The 25,055-nt window shown below is 42.3% G+C and overlaps 1 protein-coding gene across 8 annotated transcripts in view; it reads left to right on the top strand.

Annotated features, from left to right (window-relative positions):
- The window catches only part of LOC140738840 (uncharacterized), a 139,612-nt gene that overhangs the window by 82,210 nt on the left and 32,347 nt on the right, over positions 1–25,055 (top strand). For all 8 annotated transcript variants that reach the window (XR_012101465.1, XM_073066763.1, XM_073066758.1 and 5 more), the window contains 5 exons: positions 2,075–2,209; positions 2,337–2,498; positions 6,215–6,319; positions 17,284–17,331; positions 19,473–19,551. Coding sequence is in view for 7 of the 8 variants with exons in the window: in XM_073066763.1 (XP_072922864.1) it covers positions 2,075–2,209; positions 2,337–2,498; positions 6,215–6,319; positions 17,284–17,331; positions 19,473–19,551 (529 nt within the window). In the remaining variant the exon portion in view is untranslated. The remainder of the gene's footprint in view (positions 1–2,074; positions 2,210–2,336; positions 2,499–6,214; positions 6,320–17,283; positions 17,332–19,472; positions 19,552–25,055) is intronic.

Below are 25,055 nucleotides of genomic sequence, written 5' to 3'. Positions count from 1 at the left end.
CCATTTTTCCCCTCACCTGGTCTCACCCATCACCTGCTCACTTGTGCTGGTTCTCCTCCCCACCTTCTTTTTCTGGCTTCTGCCTCCATTTGTTTCAGCTCAAAATGTCAACTGTCTCCTCCCCACCCATAGACGTTGCCTGATTTATTGAGTTTCTATAGCAGTCATGGTTTTGTATGTCAGCTTCAATTCTGCAGGCTGTCCACCTCAGCCTAGCCTCCAGGCATTTCTCTGACCCTTTGCAACTTTAAAGGAATGCAAGGTTCAGGTAGAGAGAAAAATGTACAGAATTAATTAAGTAGGTCAGTGTTATGGAGGGACATGTTAGAGGGATTAATAATCAAATACAAACTTAGTTCTAACACAAAGAAATATTTTGAGAAAGATGAAACTAAAAAGCAGACATATTTTGTTATATTTGTTAACATACCATGTTAATGGGGTTATATTATAGACCTCCCAGTAGCCAGCAGGATTTAGAGGAACAATTTTGTAGAGAGAAAGCAGAAATAAGATTGTGATAGTAGATAAATTTAGTAGATAGTAGATAAATTTAACTTTACATTATTGACTGAAATTCTCATACTGTAAAAGAACTAGATGAGACTGAGTTTGTCAAATATGTTCAGGAAAGTTTCCTTAATAACTGTACAGATATCCCAACTAGAAGGAGTATGAAGCAAGATCTCCAATTAGGGAACAGGACAGGGCCTGTGACAGAAATATGTGCAGGGGAATACTTCAGGTCTAATGATCATAATTAAATTAATTCAGTATAATTATGGAGAAGGACACGATTAGTTTTCAGGCTTAGATTCTAAACTGGAGCAAGACCAGTTTCGATAACATCAGAAAGGATCTGGCAAGTGTGGATTGGGATAAATTGTTTACTGGAGAAGGAATGCTTGAGTGGAGTGGGTGGTCTTCAAAAGTGACATTTTGAGAGAACATAGTTTGCACGTTCCTGTTAGAATAAAAGGCACTGGTAACAGTTTTTGGGATCCTTGCTTTTCAAAGGATTTTGAAGCCTTGGTTATGAAGAAAATTAAGGTACATGGCAGGTATAGAGTGGTAGGAACAAAAGGGACAGTTGAGGAATGTAAGAAATACAGGTGATACTCTGAGGAAAATCAAGAGAGCTAAAATTAGGCTTGAGGTTGCTCTAACAGACAAGGTGAAGGGGAATCCCAAGGGCTTCTATAGATATATTAAGAGCAAAAAGGTATCGGGACAAAATTGGTCAACTTGAAGATCACAGTGGTAGTCTATGCATGGAGCCTAAAAAGACACAGGAGATCTTAAATGGATTTTTGCATCTGTATTTACTCAGGAGACAGACACAGAGTCTGTAGAGCTGAGGCAAAGCAGCAGAGGGGTTGTGGACCACATCTGGATCACAGAAGAGGATGTGTTTGATGTTTTGAGGAAATTAGGATAGAAAAGTCCAGGCCAGAGTTGGGCTAGCATTTATGTTATAAATCCAGTGGTTAATTAATTATTCAAGATTCAAAGATTCAAAGTAAGTTCTTGGAAATTTCCTCAGTACTCTTTCAATCTTATTGATATCTTTTTCTGTAAGTACACATAATATTCCAATTTGGCTTCTCCAATGTCTTGCTCAACTTCAAATTAACATCCCAACTTAAACGAACAATGTATTTTGGAGAACTATATTAACCTGAGAATGTGGATCTTAGTTTACTGATTAAGGAGCATGGAAGGAGAACTCGGATGCACATGGGGAGAAAGAGACGAAAGAACATGCAGGTAGGATGAGATGAAGAGGGATGGGGAAAGGCTGATACAGAGCATAAATGCTCCGTTTCCGTGTGATTACTCATTGTTATCTGTTCCAAACCTCCTCCACTTCATAATGGTGTGCTTTGCCCACAAATCCGAACCACAAAAACTTCTTACTCTAGTAAACAGTATCAAGGTAGAACGAATGCAAGTCCCTCTAAATCCCACATTGTCAAGGCAGAGTTCAGTTTTATTGGGGGGGGGGGAATAAACACCTGATGTAGTGAGTTCACTTTAAGTTTGTTCTGTTTTATTCCATGCTGGAAAACTTTAGGAAGCCACTTATCAGCAGCACTGACAACAGTAACAAGAGCAGCAGTAGAGGCAGCAACCCTGACCACTGCAACAAGATCCATTTCAATCTCCAGCCAAACCTCCTCCAGCACTCCATTAACAACTGATACCTCAGGTTCGTTGCTAATTGACCCAGGTACTGCCTGGAAGATGAAGTGAAATTGCCAATATTATGACAGCATTTGCCTAACTGTGTTAATATCGATTTCTCCTAAATATCGCACATTGATATATTAATTAAGACAAAGGACTGAGACCCTTAAATATGACATGGAGAACAGTAATGCCATCAGCATCAAGCGGCTCAACAGCTGGAACAGAATCCACAGCAGCAGTGCCCCCAGCCAGAAAACAGAGAACAACAGCTGGAACAACAATCACATTCATTAGTAGCAGCACCTCAGGTCAGTACACTACAGAATGTGTTCAACTCTGCATGCTACTTCTGGTCATAGAGGTGGGCTAGGATTCCCTGTAATAAACCCAATGCTTAATTAATCATTCAAGATTCAAGGTTCATAGTAACTTTATCAGAGAGATTCAATAGAATAAATGAACATTACACACAAGGACTAACAACCAATGTGCAAAAGAAGACAAACTATGCAAATACAAAAAAAACTAGTAACAAAAAATAAACAATCAAATAAATACTACTGAGGTCGTGAGTTGTAGAGTCCATGAACGCCTTGCCATGGCAGGACTTGAATGCTGTTACCTCTTACAATGTGAAACCAGACAACATAGGTGACAACAGGGCCTCACTTTGAGATGAGCTCAATGCCTTCTATGCAGACATGAGGAAATCTGCAGATGCTGGAAATTCAAGCAACACACACAAAATGCTGGTGGAACGTAGCAGGACAGGCAGCAGCTATAGGAAGAAGCAATTGACGTTTCGGGCCGAGACCCTTCGTCAGTCCTGATGAAAGGTCTCGGCCTGAAACGTCGACTGTGCTTCTTCCTATAGATGCTGAAGAAGGAGGGGGCAGGGGCCCTATAAAGAAGGTGCCAGGTGAAAAGGTAAGTGCTACACCTGACCCTATATCTCCTCTCTTACCACTATTCAGGGCCCCTACAGTCCTTCCAGGTGAGGCAACACTCACTTGTGAGTCTGTTGGGGTCATCTATTGCATCCGGTGCTCCCATTGCGGCCTCCTCTACATCGGCAAGACCCAACGCAGATTGGGGGACCGCTTAGTCGAGCACCTCCACTCTGTCCACCACAACAGACAGGATCTCCCTGTTGCCACCCACTTCAACTCTGCTTCACATTCCCATTTGGATATGTCCATACATGGCCTCCTCCACTGCCATGATGAGGCCAAACTCAGGCTGGAGGAGCAACACCTCATATACCGTCTGGGTAGTCTCCAGCCCCTTGGTATGAACATTGAATTCTCCAACTTCCGGTAATTCCCTCCCTCTCCCTTCCCCCATCCTACTTTCACTCTGCCTCCTCCTCCAGCTGCCTATCACCTCTCTCATGATTCTGCCTTCTTCTACTACCCATAGTGCTTTCCCCTTACATTCCACCTCACCTTTTCTGCCTATCCACTCCCTGTTTCCCCTCTCCCAACTCTAATTGTTTTTTCACCTGGCACCTTCTTTATAGGGCCCCTGCTCCCTCCTTCTTCAGTCTGATGAAGGGTCTCGGCCCGAAACGTTGACTGCTCATTTCAACGGATGCTGCCCGACCTGCTGAGTTCCTCCAGCTTGTTTGTACTTGTTGATTTGACCACAGCATCTGCAGTGTACTTTGTGTTTCCTATAGATGCTGCCTGGCCTGCTGCGTTCCACCAGCATTTTGTGTGTGTTGCTCAATGCCTTCTATGCTCGCATTGATTATCAAAAAATGGAGGAACAATCACGAACTTCCATAGCCCCCAGTTGCCCAGTGGTTTCAGTCTCTGAGGTTGATGGGAGAGTATCCTTCAGGAGGGTGAATCCATGGAAAGCATCCGTCCCAGATACAGTACCTGGCCAAGTACCAGAGACCTGTGCCAATCAACTGGCTGGAGTGTTCACCGATATCATTAACTACTTGGTTTTGCAGTTTGGGGTTCCCACCTGCTTCAAGCAATCCTCAATGACTATCGTACAGTAGCACTTATATTCACTGTGATGAATTGCTTTGAGAGGTTGCTGATGAGACACATCAGCTGCTGCCTGAGGGGCGCTTGGATCCATTCTAATTTGCCTACTGGCACAACAGGTCCACAGCGAAGGTTGTTTCAATGGCTCTTCATTCAACTTTGGAACATCTGGATGGCAAAGGTGCTTACATCAGGATGCTCTTTATCGACTGCAGCTCAGCGTTCAATACTATCTTTCCTCAAGACTAATCAATAAGCTTCAAGACCTTGGCCTCAAAACCTCTTTTTGCAATTGGATCCTCGACTTCCTTACATGCAAACTCCAGTTGGTTTGGATTGGCAACAACATCTCCTCCACAATTTCCATCAACACAGCTGCACAAGGCTGTGTGCTTAGCCCCCTGCTCTACTCACTTTATACTTATGGCTGTGAGACAAAGCACAACTCCAATGTCATATTTAAGTTTACTAACAACACCGCTGTTGAAAGCCAAATCAAAGGTGGTGACGAGTCAGAATATAGGAGGAGGATTGAAAATCTGACTGTGGTGCTATAACAACATCCTCTCACTCAACGTCAGCAAGCCCAACGAGTTGTTTATTGTCTTCAGGAGCAGGAAGCCATAGGTCCAGGAACAAGTCTTCATCGGGGGATCAAAGGTGGAGAGGATCAGCAACTTAAAATTCCTCTGTTTTATCATTTCAAAGGATCTGATTGGGGCCCAGCACAGTACAATTATGAAGAAAACACGGCAGTGCTTCTACTTCAGAAGTTTGCAAAGAGTTGGCAAGACATCTAAAATGCTGACAAACTTCTAAGTGTGTAGTGGAGAATATATTGGCTGGTTGCATCACTGTCTGGTATGGAAACATCAATGCCCGTGGACAGAAAATTCTGCAAAAAGTAGTGGATATGTCCCAGTCCTTCATGGGTAAAGCCCTCCACTCCATTGAATACACCTACATTGAGCACTGTTGCAGGAAAGCAGCATCCATTCAGGGACTCCCACTACCCAGGTCATGCACCCTTCTCACTGCTGTTATCAGGAGGAAGGCAAAGGAGCCTCATGACCCACACCACCAGGTTCAGGAACAGTTATTACCCTTCAACCATCTGGCTTTTGAATCAAAGGGGATAACCTCACTCAACAACACTCACTCCAGCACCGAAATATTCCCACAATCTATGGACTCACTTTCAAGGACATCTCACGTTCTTGATATTTATTGCTTATTTAATTTTTTTCTCCTTTTGTATTTACATTGTTTGTTGTCTTCTGCACATTGGTTGTTTGTGTATGCCTGCAAGAACATGAATCTCAGGGTTGTATATGTACTTTGATAATAAATTTACTTTTGAACTTTGAAGACTGTTTATAGTCATTCCTTAGTACACAAGTATAAAGGGTAATGAAATTATGGTTACTCTGGATCTGATGCAGTATAAAAACATACTATAAGCATAAAGAACGCAGTTTAAAAAACCACAATAAATGTAAATATAAAATCAATCCTATAAAACAGAATTTACAAGTAGCTGAGTGTGGCCGTGTGTACACAGGATTAGCTTATAGACAAAGACTGATTCTTTGCACATAAGGTGATGTTAAGTACAGGAGTATCTGTACATGTGTGACTGGCAGGAGATGATAACGTGACAAAGTGACTCTTGGCAAGAAGAACCCTTGCAGGTAGCAGCAGGGCATGTGGAAACACAGTAAAACAGTGACTGTGTCAGTGTAGGGATGAGGTGTGGAGAGTAAGCGTGAAATGGCGGTGCATGGGGGGGAAGGGTGCTATGGATGTGGATGTAATGCTGGGGGGTGGTGGGCTAGGGTTAGGAGAGAGGGCCATCTGTTACACATTTGGGAAACCTGGAACTCCTGCAGAATGTACTGTAATATAAAGAGTATTGGTGTGCTGTTCTAAAGTATCTCTTTGTGAAGGACACTGTAAGTATTACAAGTATTTACAGAAGGTAGCTAATTGTAAACATTCTTCCTCTTATATTAACACCAACTTAGGAATGGAAGCAGTAACAACCAGGAAAACTCTGACAGAAAGAACAGTAATTTCTTCTACACCAACAGAAACAACTTCTGACTTTGCCTCCACTGTTACTACCACAGGTCAGTTGCAATTAGTCAGATTACCCTCCATATCCTGATACGTTCCCTGACTCTGTTATCGCCAGCAGCTCTCTAATCCTGCTAAGGTCTTGCAAGTGTCTAATTTTGTCCTCTTGATCATCCCCAGTTTTTGGCACTTAACTGTTGCTGGCTTCGGTGATGTTGCCAAGACCCCAAGCTCTGGAATACTCTCTATGGACCTCCCTCCTTTACGTCCATCCCTGAAACCTGGTGCTTTGATTGAATGCTTGGTTTTTTATGTCCTGTGCCTAGTAATAGAGCAACTGGATATTTTAAAAAGGCAAACTCAAAAAGCTTAAGTGCATTAATTTCTGCAGCCAAATTATTCTTTCAAAATCCTGAGGATTTTGCCTTTGACATAGTGACCTGGACTGTGAAATGTGGTGAAGATGAAAGTGTGCCACACTCACAAAGTAGGGATTCTTTAATCTCCCTTCTGTAGGTGGGTTTATGTTTCTTGTCATTCAACTGTACACATGTATATAGCTGAACAAAACAATGTTCCTCTGCGACCAAGGTGCAAAACAGAGTACATATGTACAGCACATTAACACAACAATATTAACAGATAATTTTTTAAAAATTCTGTAGATGTACGTTGACTTAAGGTTCATATATGATATTCTTGGATTTTTGGATCATTGAGCTGTCTTCCAGAGAAAGTGGGACCTATGCAAAAGAGACTGCAGCACCTGAACTGGAGGGGAACTAATATCCTAGCAGCAATGTTTACTAGTGATGGAGGATGGTGAGGGTTAAACTAGAGTTGCAGGGGGATGGGAACCAGTGTGCTAGAACAGGCAGTGGAGACAGGTGCTGTTAAGACCTTAGACAAAGTCTGGACTGTAAAAAAGTTGAGCATGGTGTGACTAATCTCCTGAGCTGCTTATATTTCAATGCAAGAAGTATCGTAGGAAAGGCAGACAAGCTCAGGACATGGATCAACGCCTGGAATTATGACATTGTGGCCATTAGTGAGACTTGATTGCAGGAGGGGCAGGAATGGCAGCTCCATATTCTGGGGTTGTTTTAGACATGACAGAATGGGAGGGACTAAAGGAGGAGGGGTGGCATTATTAATGAGGGAAAATGTCACAGCAGTGCTTAGTCAGGACAGACTGGAGAACTTGTTGAGTGAGGCATTATGGAACTGAGGAATAACAATCGATTGATTTATATTAAAGACCATCCGACAGTCCATGGGAATTAGAGGAACAAATTTGTAGAGAGATTGCAGACTGGTGCAAGAAACATAAGGTGTTATAAAACCATAAGACCATAAGACATAGGAGCAGGATTATCCACTCATCCCATTGAGTCTGCTCTGCCACTTCCTCATGGCTGATCCTGGACCCCATTTTAACCCCATACACCTGCCCTCTCACCATATCCCTTGATGCCCCGACCAATCAAGAATCTATCAACTTCCGCTTTAAATATACCCATAGACTTTGCCTGCACCGCAGTCTGTGGCAGAGCATTCAACAGATTCAGCACTCTTTGGCTAAAAATAAATTCCTCCTTACTTCTGTTCTAAAAGGTCACCCTTCAATTTTGAAGCTGTGCCCATTAGTTCTGGATATCCTCATCAGGGGAAATAACCTCTCCACATCTACCTTATTTAGTTCTTTCAACATTTGGTAGGTTTCAATGAGATCCCCATGCATTCTTCTAAATTCCAGTGAGTACAGGCCCAAAGCTGCCAAACACTCCTCATATGTTAACTCCTTGAACCTCCTCTGGACTCTCTTCAATGACAATACATCCTTTCTGAGATAAGGGGGCCAATGCTGTTAACAATACTCCAAGTGTCACCTGCTAGTGTCTTATAAAGCCTCAGCATTATCTCCTTGTTTTATATTCTGTTCTCCTTGAAATAAATGCTAACACTGCATTGGCCTTCTTTACCGCAGACTCAACCTGTAAATTAACCTTCTGGGAGTCTTACGTGAGGATTCCCAAGTCCTTTTGCACATCTGATGTTTCAATTTTCTCCCCATTTAGATAATAGTCTGCACTATTGTTCCTTTCACCAAAATGCATTATCAAACATTTCCCAACACTGTATTCCATCTGACACTTTTTTTGCGCATTCTTCCAATTTGTCTAAGTGCTGCCACAATTGCATTACTTTCCCAGCACCACCTATCCTCCACCTATTTTCGTATCATCCACAAACTTTGCCACAAATTCATCAATTCCATTATCTAAGTCATTGACAAACAATGTGAGAAGTAGCGCTCTCAATACTGACCCCTGAGAAATGCCACTAATCACTGGCAGCCAACCAGAAAAGGCCCCCTTTATTCCCACAAGCTGCCTCCTCCCTGTCAGTCATTCCTCTATCCATGCCAGAAAATTTCCTGTAACACAATAGGATTTTATCTTGTTAAGTAGTCTCATGTGAGGCACTTTAACAAATGCCTTCTGAAAATCTAAGTAGCTGACTTCCACTGACTTTCCTTTGCCCACTGTGCTTGTTACTTCCTCGAAGAATTCTGACAGATTTGTCAAGCAAGTTTTCCCTTTACAGAAACCATTTTGACTTAGACTTACTTTATCATTAGTCTCCAAGTACCCTGAATCCTTCTCCTTAATTATCACTGATAGCAGGTGATCTTAACTTTCCACATATTGACTGGGACTCCCATACTGTAAAAGGACTAGCGGGATAAGTCCCAATGAGAGAGTGTGAGATACTTGATCTGCTATTAGGGAATGTAGCAGGTCAGGTGACAGAAGTTTGTGTAGAGGAACACTTTACACCTAGTGATCAGAATGCCATTAGTTTTAAAGTTAATATGGAAAAATCTAGGTCCAGTCCATGGGTTAAGATTCTAAATTGGAGAAGGGTCAATTTTGAAAATATCAGAAAGGATCTGGCAAGTGTGGATTGGGTCAGGCTGTTTTCTGGCAAAGGTGTACTGGTAAGTAGGAGGCCTTCAAAAGTATAATTTTGAGAGTACAAAGCTTGTATGTGCCTGCAAAATAAAAGGTAAAGATAACAGGTTTAGGAAACCTTGGCTTTCAAGTGATATTGAGGCAGGTAAGGGCAGGTAGGAAAATATGAGGTACTTATGGAGTATAAGAAATGTAAGAGAACACTTAAGAAAGAAATCAGGAGGTTATCCTAGCAGACAAGGTGAAAGAGAATCCTAAGGGATTCTGCAGATATGTTAAGAGCAAAAGGATTGCAAGTGACAAAATTGGTCTTCTGGACGATAAGAATGGTAATCTATGTGTAGAGATGAAAAAGCTGGTGAAGATCGTAAATGCATTTTTTGCATCTGTATTTACTCAGGAGATGGACCTAGAGTCTATAGAACTGAAGCAAATCAGAAGCAAGGTCACGGACCCTATGCAGATTACAGAACAGGAGGTATTTGCTGGCTTGAGGCAAATTAGGATGGATAAATTCCCAGGTTGACTTTATTCTTTGGAATGTTGAAGGATGAGGGAGATTCGGTAGAGTTTTACAAAATTTCAAAGGGTATAGATGGAATGCAGGTTTTTTCTACTGAGGTTGGTTGGGAGATTCCTTGGAATGCAGAAGATTGAAAGGAGATTTGATAGAGGTATACAAAATTGAGGGGTTTAGACAGGGTAATGTAAGCAGGCTTTTTCTACTGAGGTTGGGTGGGACTACAACTAGAGGTCATGGGTTAAGGGTGAAAGGTGAAAAGTTTAAGGGGATCATGAGGAGAAACTTCTTAACTCAGAGGGTCGTGAGAGTGTGGAATGAGCTGCCAGCTCAAGTGGTGCCTTCAAGGTTGTTTATAGTGTTTAAGTGCAGTTTGGATAGGTATGTGGATGGCAGGGTTATGGAGGACTACGATCCAGGTGCAGGTCAATGGGAGTAGGGCAACTTAAATGTTTTGGCACGGACTAAATGAGCTGAAGAGCCTGTTTCTGTGCAGTACTTTTCTATGACTCTATGACATATATTTAAACATACAACAGTATAATGCTACTTGCGCTGTCATAAATAATGTGTACTGGGCAGTAACAAGGTGGGACAAGAAGCTGTTAACCAGCCTAACAATCATTGTTTTTATACTGTGGTATCTTCTGCCTGATGGTAGGAGGTCAGATGGGATGGGTCCTTGATAATGCTGAGGGCTCTATGAATGCAGTGCTTACTGGTATATGTCCTGGATGGGGGTGAGAGAGCGACCTCTCCTGCTTGTTCTGTCCAGATTTGATTCAGCAATGGCCATTCCTTCTAAGAAAACAGAAAGCAGGGAGTTGGTTCTGTTATGAGATGTTTATTCTATATGTTATCATATCCAGACTTGTTTCCCAAGAACCTGAAGTAAGCAAGTTGTAGCCAGTAGTTGCATGCATCCAGTACAGACTACGTGACTCAATAAATTTGCAGTTATTAAGGTGAAATGGCAGATCAGAATTAGTTTGAATCTGTTGAAGTTTTTTCCCTGTTGCTTCTTGGACCTGAAATGTAGTTGATCAGCCAACGAAGTGGCTTATCCTTGAGGAATGCAGACATTAATCGCACACACTGTCCTTGTTCTGCCAATATACAAAACTGAATTATGGTGACCCTTAGCAGGCAATTAACTAAACACAAAGAAGCCGTCTCTCAAAAAATAACCCTTGATCATCCATCCTAATAGTGCATTTAACTTGATGTTGATCTTGAGAAGTAGCTTGGGAAGTTTTACTTCACTAAAGGCATTGCATAAAGGAGGTGGAGGTTGAAGAAGAGCTTATGGAAGGTGCACATTATATCACCATCCATAATTTGGTGCTTTCTTTGAATGTTTTGATTGCTGGCCTGTTCTGAGAAAGATAACATTATAAAAATAAGCATTACATTCAGTGCTCACAATGTGGTCACCTCTCCATTGGGAACCCAAATGCAGTTTGGGTAACTATTTCTCAGAACACTTCCATTCAGACCGTAAGATAGCCATTTCTTAGAACACATCCATACAGTCTGAAAGAGAACCATTTCTCAGAACATGTTCATTCAATCTGAATGTGTGACTCTGAGCTTATATTTATCTGTTACTTCAATTCTCTGCCCCCTCCCCACCCTGAAATCTCTATCTTTAGACTCTGCATTGTTCTTGAGATGTCTAGCATATTTTTAAGGAGCAGTGCTTCATCTTCTGGCTAGACATGTCACTACACTTAGCACTGAGCTATTCGATGGATATGAATTTGTTTCAATTTGTGATGCTCTGTGTCATGTGACCTTGACAGCTTTGGTCTGCTTCATATCACAGGCATTTTTCTTTTGCTCTATCCACTATTCTTCTGCAATTTACAACACACCTGTCTGCTTATTTTTCTGGTTTCGGGCCTCTCTGTAATGTTTCACTGCTAATGTAATGGTTTCTCTGTAGCAACAATGTTTGGGTTATGACTGGAGATAACGGGGCTTTGGAATGTGGGGATTATCCAAGGAGAGAAATGTTATTCTTTCTTATGAGTCTGGAAGAGAGAATTTTGCGGTCTTTTGTCAGCGAGAGAGGAAGAAAGAAGATGTGTGTGGAGAGAGCTGGTAGACCACCGGATTAATACAATTGGAGCGAGGGTCGGAAGGTTGGCAATGTTTGGAGGAAGTCGATGGTTGATGAATGGCCGTATTAGTGCGCTCCAAAGTGCACGTTTGACTTTTTCCTTAAAATGGGCCCTTTTTCTTTTTATTTTCTTTACTAACCCTATATTCAGATTAAGATTTATAAAGTTCTTTCATTTAATTGCATATGGTATACTGTCTGATATTTTGTGCTGCGGATTTGTAACCGGGTAACACAACACGTATCATCCACACAAACAAGATTTCTCAGGTTGGCGGAGCCAGAAGTTGTCTTCCCCTAGACAAAGACATGCTGGCTGAGCCTGAGGGCTACAGACTTTAGGAAGATTAAACCTGTACTTCTCCCTGTTACTATTGATGATGAAGACGCAGATGTGGTGAGGGCCTTCAAGTACCACGAGGGGTGCACCTGGATGACAGACTTGAGTGGAGCACCAACACAGTGACTGTGTACGAAAAGGGCCAGAGTCACCTCTACTTCCTGAGAAGATTGAGGTCCTTTGGAGTATGTAGGCCTCTCCTTCACATATTCTACCAGTCTGTTGACACCGGTACAGTCTTCTATATGGTGATGTGCTGGGGCAATGGCATCAACACAAGTGATGTCAACGGGCTCAATAAACTGATTAGAAAAACTGGCCCTGTTAAAGGAGTCAAATGGGACACAGTGGAGGCTGTGGTAGAATAAAGGACTCTATTGAAAATTTGCAATTCTGGACAATGGTTCTCATCCTTTGCGTGCCACCTTGGCTGAACAGAGGAGCACTTTTGGTAATAGACTAAGACAACTGTGCTGTTCCAAAGAGTGCTATATGAGGTCATTCTTACCCTCCCCTATTAGGTTCTATAATGAGTCAACTATAGCTGGGGAAGTAATGACCGCCTCTTGTTGACTGTTTGAGGTATCTTATTTTTTATTCTTTCTTACTTCTTTTCTAATATTTGTATATCTGTGTGCTTGTAATGCTGCTGTAACACTGTGATTTCCTTTGGGATCAATATCTATCTGTTGATCTATCTATCTTCTATGTGCTACATGTGTTTTGTGCTGTGTGTGGCTGATGGTACTGTGTGTTGCATTTTGGCTCCAGGGTAATGCTGTTTCGTTTAGCTGTATTCATGAGTATTCCTGTATGGTTGAATTACAATTATACTTGAAAAATTTGAACTAGAGGTTGAATAGATTAGGACTTTATTCACTGGATTATGGGAAATTGAGGGGACATTTGATTGATTATGAGGAATACAGATAGGGTAAATGCATGCAGGCATTTTTCCCATTGAGGTGAGTGAGGCATGGGTTGAGAGTGCAAGGTGAAACATTTAAGGGGACCCTGATGAGGAATTTCATCACTCAGCTGCTGGTGAGAGTGAGGAACGAACTGACAGTGGAAGTGGTGGATGCAGTTCGATTTCATCATTTAAGAGAAGTTTGGACAAGTATGTGGCTGGGAGGGGTATGGAGGGCTCTGGTCCGGGTGCTGGTTGGTGGGACTGGGTAGAATAACAGCTCAGCATGGACTAGATTGGCCAAGTGGCCTGCCTCTGTGTTGTAGTGTTCAATGACTGAGTAGCCCTAGAGCCAACAGTACCACTAATCCTCCGTTTTCATTTAGTATCAAGGATCACACACGGACAAGAACTGTTTGGCATATCATTGGTGCCCTTGGATCATTCATCAGAGAAGAAAAGTGTTAAAGGCCAGCAATGTGCAAGTTAACAAGAAAGACATGTTTTCACACATTGCTTTCATGTTCCTTTTAGAATGTTCCAGAGCTCTGCACGTACAGTGAAAGATTCTCAAAATGTGGCCCCTGTTGTAATAAAGATGCAACAGAAAATTTCAACAAAGCTCATTTAATTTGATTTGTAAATGTTGATTAAGAGATAGATATTGACCAAAACAGTGAATGCTCTGTATCTTAAAGTCAGGCACCATGGTTGGTCTCAGTTTTGCAATAGTACAGCCAAGGGGGACCTGACCATAACATTTACATTTAGCAAAATATTATTTGATTACCCTCATCCCAAAGTGAAAAAAAGAAACAGAAGAAGAACCTATAAGCTAAAAAGGTTTTAAAAATGCATAATAGACATCAATGCAAAGAGCAAAACTCTAGACATCAAAGCACGCTGTCAGTGTCAGCATGCTGGCAGTCAGCCTCAGCGAGGAAGGCCGGCATCTGGAAACCTGTGCATGTGCTGCTGTGTTTTACATGCTACACTCTAAATATCAGTTGTATTTAGACCAAATTACGCTGTGCAGGAAACCAGAGCAACCAATCCTGGTTGCCACTTAAGACTGGTACCCTAATTTCCCTTTATTTTCACACAACTCCTAGCATGGACCCCAGTTCTTTAGCTGGGCCCTAAAACTGAGGGAGGGGCATGGTGACTGCTTTAGATGATTGCTCTGGATGACTGAAAATTCTCCCAAACCTATCTGGTGTCCTCAGACCTATGAACTTTGACATTTGTTCTACACTTGTTTTAGACCCAGCAATGATCAGATTTTCCCTGGTGGGCTCTGATGGAATGGCCTTGTTTTAGACCTTTGAAATGAGAGGTGAGGCGGTGGAAGGGGTGCCCAAGTGTTGTCACCAATGATGGACAGGGAACAGGGCACAGCCTGTTTACTTTAGTGTTTTCCTTAGACTGTGGAGTGTTATTTCAACTGAGGTACCTCATAAGAAGATGCAAATGGCTTACATGGGAAAATAAGTTTGTAGAGAATCCAGTCTTTCTGTTACCTACCAGTGGGTTTTCTCATTTGGTCCTGGCCACTGGCAATTGAAATGGACTCCCATTTCGTTATGAACTGAGAGCTAAAGTTTCACTTTTTTGGTGGAAAGTGGAAATAATAAGAGCTGTATGAATTTTAGGCCTTTACTTTGATGTATACTTATGTATGTTTTGATGTTCAGCCTTCTGCACTCCTAGCTGAGGATGTCAAAGTTAATAACCAGCATTCATAAGCCCTGGGGTAATAAGCTGTAGGAGGCATCCATGACTAACTGATCCATGAGTATCCATGAGTAGACTGATGGGACTGAAGGCTGACAAATCCCCAGGTCCAGATGGTCTGCATCCTAGGGTACTAAAGGAAGTGGCTCTGGAAATTGCGGATGCATTGGTAATCATTTTCCAATGTTCCTTAGATTCAGGATCAGTTCCTGAGGATTGGAGAATGGCTAATGTTATCCCACTTTTTAAGAAAGGAGGGAGGGAGAAAACAGAGAACTATCGTCCTGTCAGCCTAACATCAGTAGTGGTGAAGATGCTAGAGTCCATTATTAAAGATGAAATAGTGACATATCTAGATAGCAGTGATAGGATTGGGCCGAGCCAACCTGGATTTACCAAGGGCAAATCATGCTTGACTAATCTATTGGAGTTTTTCGAGGATGTAACCAGGAAGTTAGACAAGGGAGATCCAGTGGATGTAGTGTACCTCACTTTTCAGAAGGCATTTGATACGGTCCCACATAGGAGACCGGTGGGTAAAATCAGAGCTCATGGCATTGGGGGGAAGATATTGACATGGATAGAAAACTGGTTGGCAGATAGAAAGCAAAGGGTAACAGTGAATGGGTGTTTCTCGGAATGGCAGGTGGTGACTAGTGGGGTGCCACAGGGCTCGGTATTGGGACCACAGTTGTTTACGATTTACATCAACGATTTAGATGAAGGCATTGAGAATAACATCTGCTGATGATACTAAGCTGGGTGGCAGTGTGACATGTGATGAGGATGTTAGGAGAATTCAGGGTGACTTGGATAGGCTGAGTGAGTGGGCAGATACTTGGCAGATGATGTTTAATGTGAATAAGTGTGAGGTTATCCACTTTGGGAGTAAGAACAGGAAGGCAGATTATTATCTGAACGTGTAGAGTTAGGTAAGGGAGAAATACAAAGAGATCTAGGAGTCCTTGTTCATCAGTCACTGAAGGTGAATGAGCAACTGCAGCAGGCAGTGAAGAAGGCTAATGGAATGTTGGCCTTTATTACAAAGGGAATTGAGTACAAGAGCAAGGAAATCCTTTTGCATTTGTACAGGGCCCTGGTGAGACCACACCTGGAGTATTTTGTACAGTTTTGGTCTCCAGGGTTAAGGAAGGACATCCTGGCTATAGAGGAAGTGCAGCGTAGATTCACAAGGTTAATTCCTGAGATGTCCGGACTGTCTTACGCAGAGAGGTTAGAGAGACTGGGCTTGTACACGCTGGAATTAAGGAGATTGAGAGGGGATCTGATTGCAACATATAAGATTATTAAGGGATTGGACAAGATAGAGGCAAGAAATAAGTTCCAGATGCTGGTAGAGTCCAGTACCAGAGGGCATGGTTTGAGAATAAGGGGTAGATCATTTAGGACAGATTTAAGGAAAAACTTCTTCTCCCAGAGAGTTGTGGGGTCTGGAATGCACTGCCTCGGAAGGCAGTGGAGGCCAATTCTCTGGATGCTTTCAAGAAGGAGCTAGATAGGTTTCTTATGGCTAGGGGAATCAAGGGATATGGGGACAAGGCAGGAACCGGGTATTGATAGTAGATGATTAGCCATGATCTCAGAATGGCGGTGCAGGCTCAAAGGGCTGAATGGTCTACTTCTGCACGTATTGTCTATTGTCTATTGTCTAACCATCGTTCCATCCTCTCAACACGTCATTGGATTTTCCACCCCTCCCCGCTCCACATCAGTCATCTGCAATCTAAAGCAGGTGGACACTTCCATTTCTCAGTTTTCTTATATGTATAGATCTGGTCACTGTACTATAGGAAGGATGTGAGTGTGTTGTAGATGGTGCAGTTTTAGCCTTGTGAAAAAAATGGAATTATTTTCACCAGGGCAGAGAAGGTTAGCTGAGGTGTATAAAATTGAGTAACCTAGATACTGCAAGCTGGAGAGGAATGATCTCAAAGTAGACAAGTCATCAAATGGGGAACAGAGATTTAAGACAAAGGACTAGAGTTGTGTTCCATGAACATTTTCACCAATTCTGCATTGTGGGGTGGGGGGGAGGTGTGGAGTTCACTACCAAAAGAAAGATGGGGCCAGAACTGTTCCCTCACTCCTCCCTTCCCTATGCAGAGTACTTGGACAAGGACATGAAGTGAGGCAGCCTAATAGGTTCTGGCAGATTTGGGAAGTGCTATTAGACTGGATAGCTTGCAATTGACAAGAACAGATAAAATGGTCTTCAGTCTTGCCATAAACATCCCTAATTTTGAAAAGATATTGCAATTTCTTCCTCAGTTCTTCCTAACCCACATGACTCAGTGAACACTAAGCATAGGCTGTGTGCAATGTAATGTTGAGATTTCAGTAGACACCTGAGATCAGTAATAAGTGAACAATAATGCTTTATTTTTATTTCCTGCAGGCATCAATCAAACAGTGAATGCTGGAAAAAACATTGGATTAGTCATCGGTAAGGAGCAAGAAAAGGGACTTTGGAAAGTAAAACACAAGGAAGTATCTGCACTGATGGGTTACACATGAACTGTGTTGCTGGCCAAGAGAATGCGAGTAATGATCTAAAATATGCAAGTTCACATCCAGATTCAGGAATTGGGGATGGTTTAATTTTGTGAACTGAATAAATCTGGAATTACAAATTAACATTGATTAAAATCTGTTTGGTTTAGGATACAAAATATAGATGCAGATTTGATGGTAACTGTTGGCCCACAACATTCCCTCTGAAATGGGTTACTCAGGGTAATAAATGTGGCTCATGTTAATGACACCCACATTCTGTGAATTAATTTTAAACAGTAGTCACCAACTCAGGATATTGGGTAGAAACCTTTTATTCTCATTTCGGTATTAGAAAGAAACAAAGTGGAACAATAACAAAAATGATTTATGTAATGCATCCCAAATATTTACATTTTATGTAAAATCTCTAGTTTTTTTGAATTATTACTACTTGACATACTTGCTTCAGTATTACTTTCATGGCATTCAACTCCACAAAGCACTGGAACCAAATCTCGAAGGGTAAGGAGGGTTAAGAGTTGCTTTTCTTACCATCCAGAACATAAAGCATAGAAGCAGGGGTAGCCCACTGAACCCATTTTGATCCAGTCGTAAGATTATAGCTAATCTTTTACCTCAGTGCCACATTTGGAGTATTGTGTCTAACTTTGATCATGCTATCATAGAGGAGATTTTATTAAACTAAGAAGTGTACAGAAAAGATTAACCAGCATGTTGCCTGGACTTGGGGGTTTGAGTTACAAGGAGAGGTTGGAGAGACTAGGAACATAGGAGATTGAGGTGGGAGGCAGTGGCAGGGTGAAAGCACATATTTTTATTCCCAGGATGCGGAGAGCCTAATACTGGAGGAGAGAGGTTTAAAATGGACATTAAGGGCAGCTTCTTCTCTCAAAGGGTGGTGTGTATTTGGAAAAAGCTGCCAGCAATATTGTTGAGGTGGGCAACCTTGTACATGGATAGGAGAGATTTAGAGGCCCATGGGCCAAATGTGAGCAGATGGGACTAGTTTACTGGGCAACACAGTCAGTGTGGACAAGTTGGGCTGAAGGACTTATCCCTGTACTATATTACACTTTTTGGCACTAAACCTAAAAGTAATGATTTCCTTAACATCTAAAAGTATCACTGCTGGCAGCCACATAACATGCCCGATGACAGTTTTCATTAAAGATATGTTGAAAATGCAACAGTCTAGCAAGAACATTGCAAAGAGCCATCCACAAACAAGAGAAAATCTGCAGATGCTGGAAATCCAAGCAACACACATAAAATCCTGGAGGAACTCAGCAGAACAGACAGTACCTATGAAAAAGAATAAACAGTCACTGTTTCAGGCTGAGACCCTTCATCAAATTTATTATATATGACTCACTGTAACCATATTGGTCTCACTCAGTTCCAGTTCCCTTCCACATCCCCAAAATTATGTGTGTTGGCAGTTCAATTAGTCACTGTAAGTTGCCCCTAGTTTGTACTTGGGTGGTAGAAACTGGGGTAAATTGATGGGAAGGTAGGAAGTATGATGGTTATGGTTGGATTTGTGTAAAAAATGAGTAGTAGTGGTGTGATCACTCGAGTCGAGTATGATGTCCTCCTAACGGGTTGTCTATTGGCGTGTCCTCAAGTGGTTGTAGAGGCTGATGTGGGATCCACATATTCTGGTGTGGTCTGGGCAAGAGTAAGTGGTGGCTGTGGTTAGTGAGTGGGTCTTTTGGTTGTTTGTAACCATATGGGTCAGTGTGCTCTTGATGGACCAAAAAACCTGTTTCCATGTTATATCCCTCTATGACTCTGATCTTTCACTGTGAAGCTTGACACTCTGCAGTCTTATATTGTAGCAGTGTTTCTTGAGTATTATAAAGGCCCAAAATTTTATTTTCACATCCAAGTGAACCTAACCAGTTAGTCCATTTGCTTTTTATAACTGTTGATACCCAACCACTAAGCACAGCCACGACTTACTCTTGCCCACACTGCACCAGAACTTGGTACTCAGTTCGAGTGATCACACTATGATCCCTGAATGCTTTCTGATTTGTAATCACTGGTTTCTTTTCCTTTCAATCCAAGGGACCAGCACAGGCAGCTTGTTTGTCATTTTCCTGGTTATTCTGTTCTTCGTTTGGCTATTGGTTTACAAAAACAGAATGTGAGTAATAGTTGAATTTTAGTTTCTTATTGCAACTATGCCAATAATACCACCCAAGCTGCAGCACTGAATTCTTCTCTACAACCGTGGCCAGTTTTGCTCTGGACCTGAGTGGGGAACTGTCCCATTGAGCAGTGATTGGGAGACATTTCATTTCACTCCCACCCCCACTTCAAGTATGACCAATTTATATCAGCTATGGCCCAGAGCAAATTGAGGAAAGATGTCTGCTCTATTATTGTTAGATAATGGATGATTTGTGTCTCAATTCTTGTAGATTTAAAGATGAGTTTTATTTGTCACATGTATACGGAAGCATCAAAATTTACAGTGAAAAACGCTGTTTTTGCGTCAATGACCAACAAAGCCCGAAGGCGATCGGGGGCAGTTCACAAGTGTCGCCAAGCTTCCAGTGCCTACATAGCATGCCCACATCACACTAACACTAACCCCTTTTTCTTTTTGGAAAATATGCGAGGAAATCCACATGGACTCTGGACTAGCCATACAAACTCCTTACAGACAGCAGTGGGATTCGAACCCTGGTCTTCCAATCACTGGCACTGTAAACCATTATACTAACTGCTTTATAGCACTGGAAATACCTCCCTATTATGGGCCTTAATGGCAAAGCCAATATTTACTGCCTACTACTAATTATCCTTGGGAAGGGGGTGAATTGCTTCTGATGGGCAATGTCTGGGGTAAACTTTGTGAAACATTGTCTTACCAGGGTGGGATCACACGTAGAGAGCCACTGCATCGCAGAGGCAGAGACTTAGGTTCCATCTTGACTTCCAATGCTGTCTGTGCGGAGTTTGCATGTTTCCCCTATGACTACATGTGTTATCAGTGTGATACAGCATTAAGCTTTCATTCTCCTGGAGGTCATGTTGTCGGCCACAGAAATCTTTCCTAGTGAGGGAGGACTCAATAGGTTCTTCTCCTCTTCATCCACTTCTTCTTGTTCTGGCTTCTGCTCCTTTAATTTTCAGATGATGAAGGGGTCTAAACCCAAAACGTCGACTGTTCATTTCCATCCATAGATGTTGCCTGACTTGCCGAGTTTCCCAGCACTTTTAGACCATAAGAGAGAGGAGCAGAATTAGGCCACCTGGCCCATTGACCCTCATGGCTGATTAATTATCCCTCTCAACTACATTCTTCTGACTTCTCCATGTAACTTTTGATGTCTTGATTAATCAAGAACCTGTCAGTTTCGCTTTAAATATGACAGCCCACACAGCCATCTGTGGCAATAAATTCCACAGATTCACCGTTCTCTGGCTAAAGAATTTACTCCTCATCTCTGTTCTAAATGGGTGTCTCTCTATTCTGAGGCCTTGCCCTCTGGTCTTATACTCACCTACTATAGAAAACATCCTCTCAATATCCACTCTATCGAGGCTATTCAATATTCAATAGATTTCAATGAGATCCTCACCTCATTCTTTTAAACTCCAGCAGGTACAGGCCTAGAGCCATCAAATGCTCCTTGTATGTTAACCCTTCCATTCTCAGAATCATTCTCATGAACCTCCTTTGAACCCTCTCCAATTACAGCACATCCTTTCTTAAATAAGGGGCCCAAAACTGCTCACAATACTCTAAGTGAAGCCTTGCCAGTACCTTATAAAAGCCTCAGCATTACATCCTTCCTCTTATAGTCCCCTTGAAATGAATGCTAACATTTGGCTAGCATGTAAGACTAGCAGAAAGGAGCTTCAGAAAGAAATTAGGAGAGCCAGAAGGGGCCATGAGAAGGCCTTGGCAGACAGGATTAAGGAAAACCCCATTGCATTCTACAAGTGTGTGAAGAGCAAGAGGATAAGACATTAGAGAATAGGACCAATCAAGTGTGACAGTGGAAAAGTGTGTGTGGAGCTGGAGGAGATGGCAGAGGCACTTAATGAATACTTCGCTTCAGTATTCACTACAGAAAAGGATCTTGGTGATTGCAGGGATGACTTACAGCGGACTGTAAAGCTTGAACATGTAGATATTAAGAAAGAGGATGTGCTGGAGCTTTTGGAAAGCATCAAGTTGGATAAGTCACAGGGACCAGATTAGATGTACCCCAGGCTACTGTAGGAGGCAAGAGGGGAGATTGCTGAGCTTTGTATCAGCAGTGGGGATGGGAGAGGTTCCAGAGGATTGGAGGGTTGCGGATGTTGTTCCCTTATTCAAGAAAGGGAGTAGAGATAGCCCAGGAAATTATAGACCAGTGAGTCTTACTTCAGTGGTTGGTAAGTTGATGGAAAAGATCCTGGGAGGCAGGATTTATGAACATTTGGAGAGGCATAACATAATTAGGAATAGTCAGCATAGCTTTGTCAAAGCTGGTTGTGCCTTACAAGCCTGACTGAATTTTTTGAGGATGTGACTAAACACATTGATGAAGGTAGAGCAGTAGATATAGTGTATATGGATTTCAGCAAGGCATTTGATAAAGTACTCCATGCAAGACTTATTGAGAAAGTAAGGAGGCATGGGATCCAAGGGGACATTGCTTTGTAGATCTAGAACTGGCTTGCCCACAAAGAGTGGTTGTAGACGGGTCATATTCTGCATGGAGTTTGGTAACCAGTGGTGTGCTTCAGGGATCTGTTCTGGGACCCTTACACTTCGTGATTTTTATAAATGACCTGGATGAGGAAGTGGAGAGATGATTTAGTAAATTTGCTGATGACACAAAGGTTGGGGGTGTTGTGGATAGTGTGGAGGGCTGTCAGAGGTTACAGCGGGACATTGATAGGATGCAAAACTGGTCTGAGGAGTGGCAGATGGCGTTCAACCCAGATAAGTGTGAAGTGGTTCATTTTGGTAGGTCAAATATGATGGTAGAATATAGTACTAATGGTAAGACTCCTGGCAGTGTGGTGGATCAGAGAGATCTTGGGGTTCAAGTCCATAGGACACTGTGCAGGTTGACTCTGTGGTTAAGAAGGCATACGGTGTATTGGCCTTCCTCAATCATGGGATTGAGTTTAGGAGCCATGAGATAATGTTGCAGCTATATAGGACCGTGGTCAGACCCCACTTGAAGTACTGTGCTCAGTTCTGGCTGCTTCACTACAGGAAGGATATGGAAACCATAGAAAGGGTGCAGAGGAGATATACAAGGATATTGCCTGGATTTGGGAGCATGCCTTATGAGAATAGGTTGAGTGAACTCGGCCTTTTCTCTTTGGAGTGACGGAAGATGAGAGTTGACCTGATAGAGGTGTATAAGATGATGCGAGGCATTGATCATGTGGATAGTCAGAAGCTTTTTCCCAGGGCTGTAATGGATAGCACAAGAGGGCAGATTTAAGGTGCTTGCAAGTAGGTACAGGAGAAATGTCAAGTGGTGGAGGTGGGTACAATAGGGTCTTTTAAGAGACTCCTGGACAGGTACATGGAGCTTAGGAAAACAGAGGGCTATGTGTAAGCCGGGGTAATTTCTAAGATAAGGACCTATTTGGCACAGCTTTGTGGACCACAGGGCTGTAGGTTTTCCATGTTTCTGTTGCATGTCTTTCCTCACTACTGACTCAACCTGCAAGTTAACCTTTAGGGAGTACTGCACAAGGACTCTCAAGTCCCTTTGTCCTCTGAGTTTTTGAATTTTCTCCCCATTTAGCAAATAGTTAACACCTTTATTCCTTCTAACAAAGTGCATGATCTTACACATCCTTACCTTACTCTATATACCATCCTGCCCCTTCTTTTCCATTCTCCTAATCTCCCATTCTCCTTCTGCAGGCTCCCCATTTCTTCTACACTACCTGGCCCTCCACCTGTTTTTGTATCATCTGCAAACTTGGTCACAAAGCCATCAATACCATCATCCAAATCATTGACATATAACGTGAAAAGAAGCAGTCCCAACACCCTTGCAGATCACCATTAGTCACTGGCAGCTAACCTGAAAAAGCCCCCTTTATTTTCCATCTTTGCTTCCTGCCAATCAGCCAAATTTCTATCCATACCTTTCCTGTAATATCGTGGGCTTTTATCTTGTTAAGCAGCCTTCTGAGTGGCACCTTGTCAAAGGCCTTCTGAAAATCCAAGTAAGCAACATCCACAGACTCTCCTTTGTATACTCTGCCTGTTATTTCCTCAAAGCATTCCAACAGATTTGCCAGGTAAGGTATCCCTTTAAGGAAATCATGCTGACTATGGCCTACTTTACCATTGCCTCTAAGTACCCCAAAACTTTATCCTTACTAATCGACTCCAACATTTTCCCAACCACCCAAAGTCAAGCTAATAGACCTATAATTTCCTTTCTTATGCCTCCCCTCCCACCTTCTTAAAGAGTGAAGTGACATTTGCAATTTTCCAGTCTTCTTGAACCATTCCAGAATCTCGTAATTCTCGAAAGATCATTTTTAATGCCTGCATAATCTGTTCAGTTTCCTCTTTCAGAACCCTGGGATGTAGTCCATGTGGTCCAGGTGACTCATCTAACTTACAGACATTTCAGCTTCCCAAGTACCTTCTCTTTGTTAATAGCAACTACACTCGCTTCTGTCCCCAACTCTTGAATTTCTGGCGTACTGTTAGTGTCTTCCACAGTGAAGACTGATGCAAAATACTTCTTAAGTTTTTTATCCCCCATTACTACCTCTCCAGCGTCATTTTCCAGCAGGCTGATATCCACTCTTACCTCTCTTTTATACCTGAAAAAACTTTTAAGGATTCTCTTTTATGTTATTGGTTAGCTTACCTTCATATTTCATCTTTTCTCTCCTTATAGCCTTTTTCGTTGACTTCCATTGGTTTTGCAAAGCATTCCAGTCCTCTAACTTTCAACTAATTTTAGCTGTACTATATGCCCTTCCTTTTCCTTTTATGCTGTCCTTGACTTCCCTTGTCAGCCACGATTGCCTCATCTTCCCTTTAGAATACTTCTCCATCTTTGGGATGTATCTACCCTGTGCCTTCTGAATTGCCCCCAGAAACTCCAGCCATTACTGTCTGATACCATCCCTGCTAGTGTATCCTTTTAATCAACTTTAGCCAGTTTAGCTCTCATGCCTCTTTATTTCTCTTTCTTCCACTGTAATACTGAAACATCTGGCTTTATCTTCTCCTTCTGAAACTGCAAGGTGAATTCTATCACAGTATTATCACTGCTTCCTTAAAGGTTCCTTTACCAGTCAGGGGTTCCCAATCTGGGGCCCACAGATCCCCTGCTTAACGGTACTGGTCCATGGCATAAAAAAGGCTGGGAACGCGATTTACCTTAAGTTCCCTAATCAAATATGGGTTATTACATAACACCCCGTTCAGAATTGCCATTCCCCTCATGGGCTCAGTCACAAGCTGCTCATAGCTATTCTACAAACTCCCTCTCTCGGGATCCAGCACCAACCTAATTTTCCCAAATTACATGCTTATTAAAACCCCGCATCACTATTGTAACATTGCCCGTATTACATGCATTTTCTATCTCCTTGTGCAATTTGTATCCCACATCCTTGCACTAGCCAGAGGCCTCTATATAACTCCCATCAGGG

The sequence above is a fragment of the Hemitrygon akajei genome, chromosome 14, assembly GCF_048418815.1.
Source record: "Hemitrygon akajei chromosome 14, sHemAka1.3, whole genome shotgun sequence".
Classification (NCBI taxonomy): Eukaryota; Metazoa; Chordata; class Chondrichthyes; order Myliobatiformes; family Dasyatidae; genus Hemitrygon; species Hemitrygon akajei.
The sequence above is the reverse complement of the archived record's forward strand: the minus strand, read 5'-3'. Positions and strand labels throughout refer to the sequence as shown.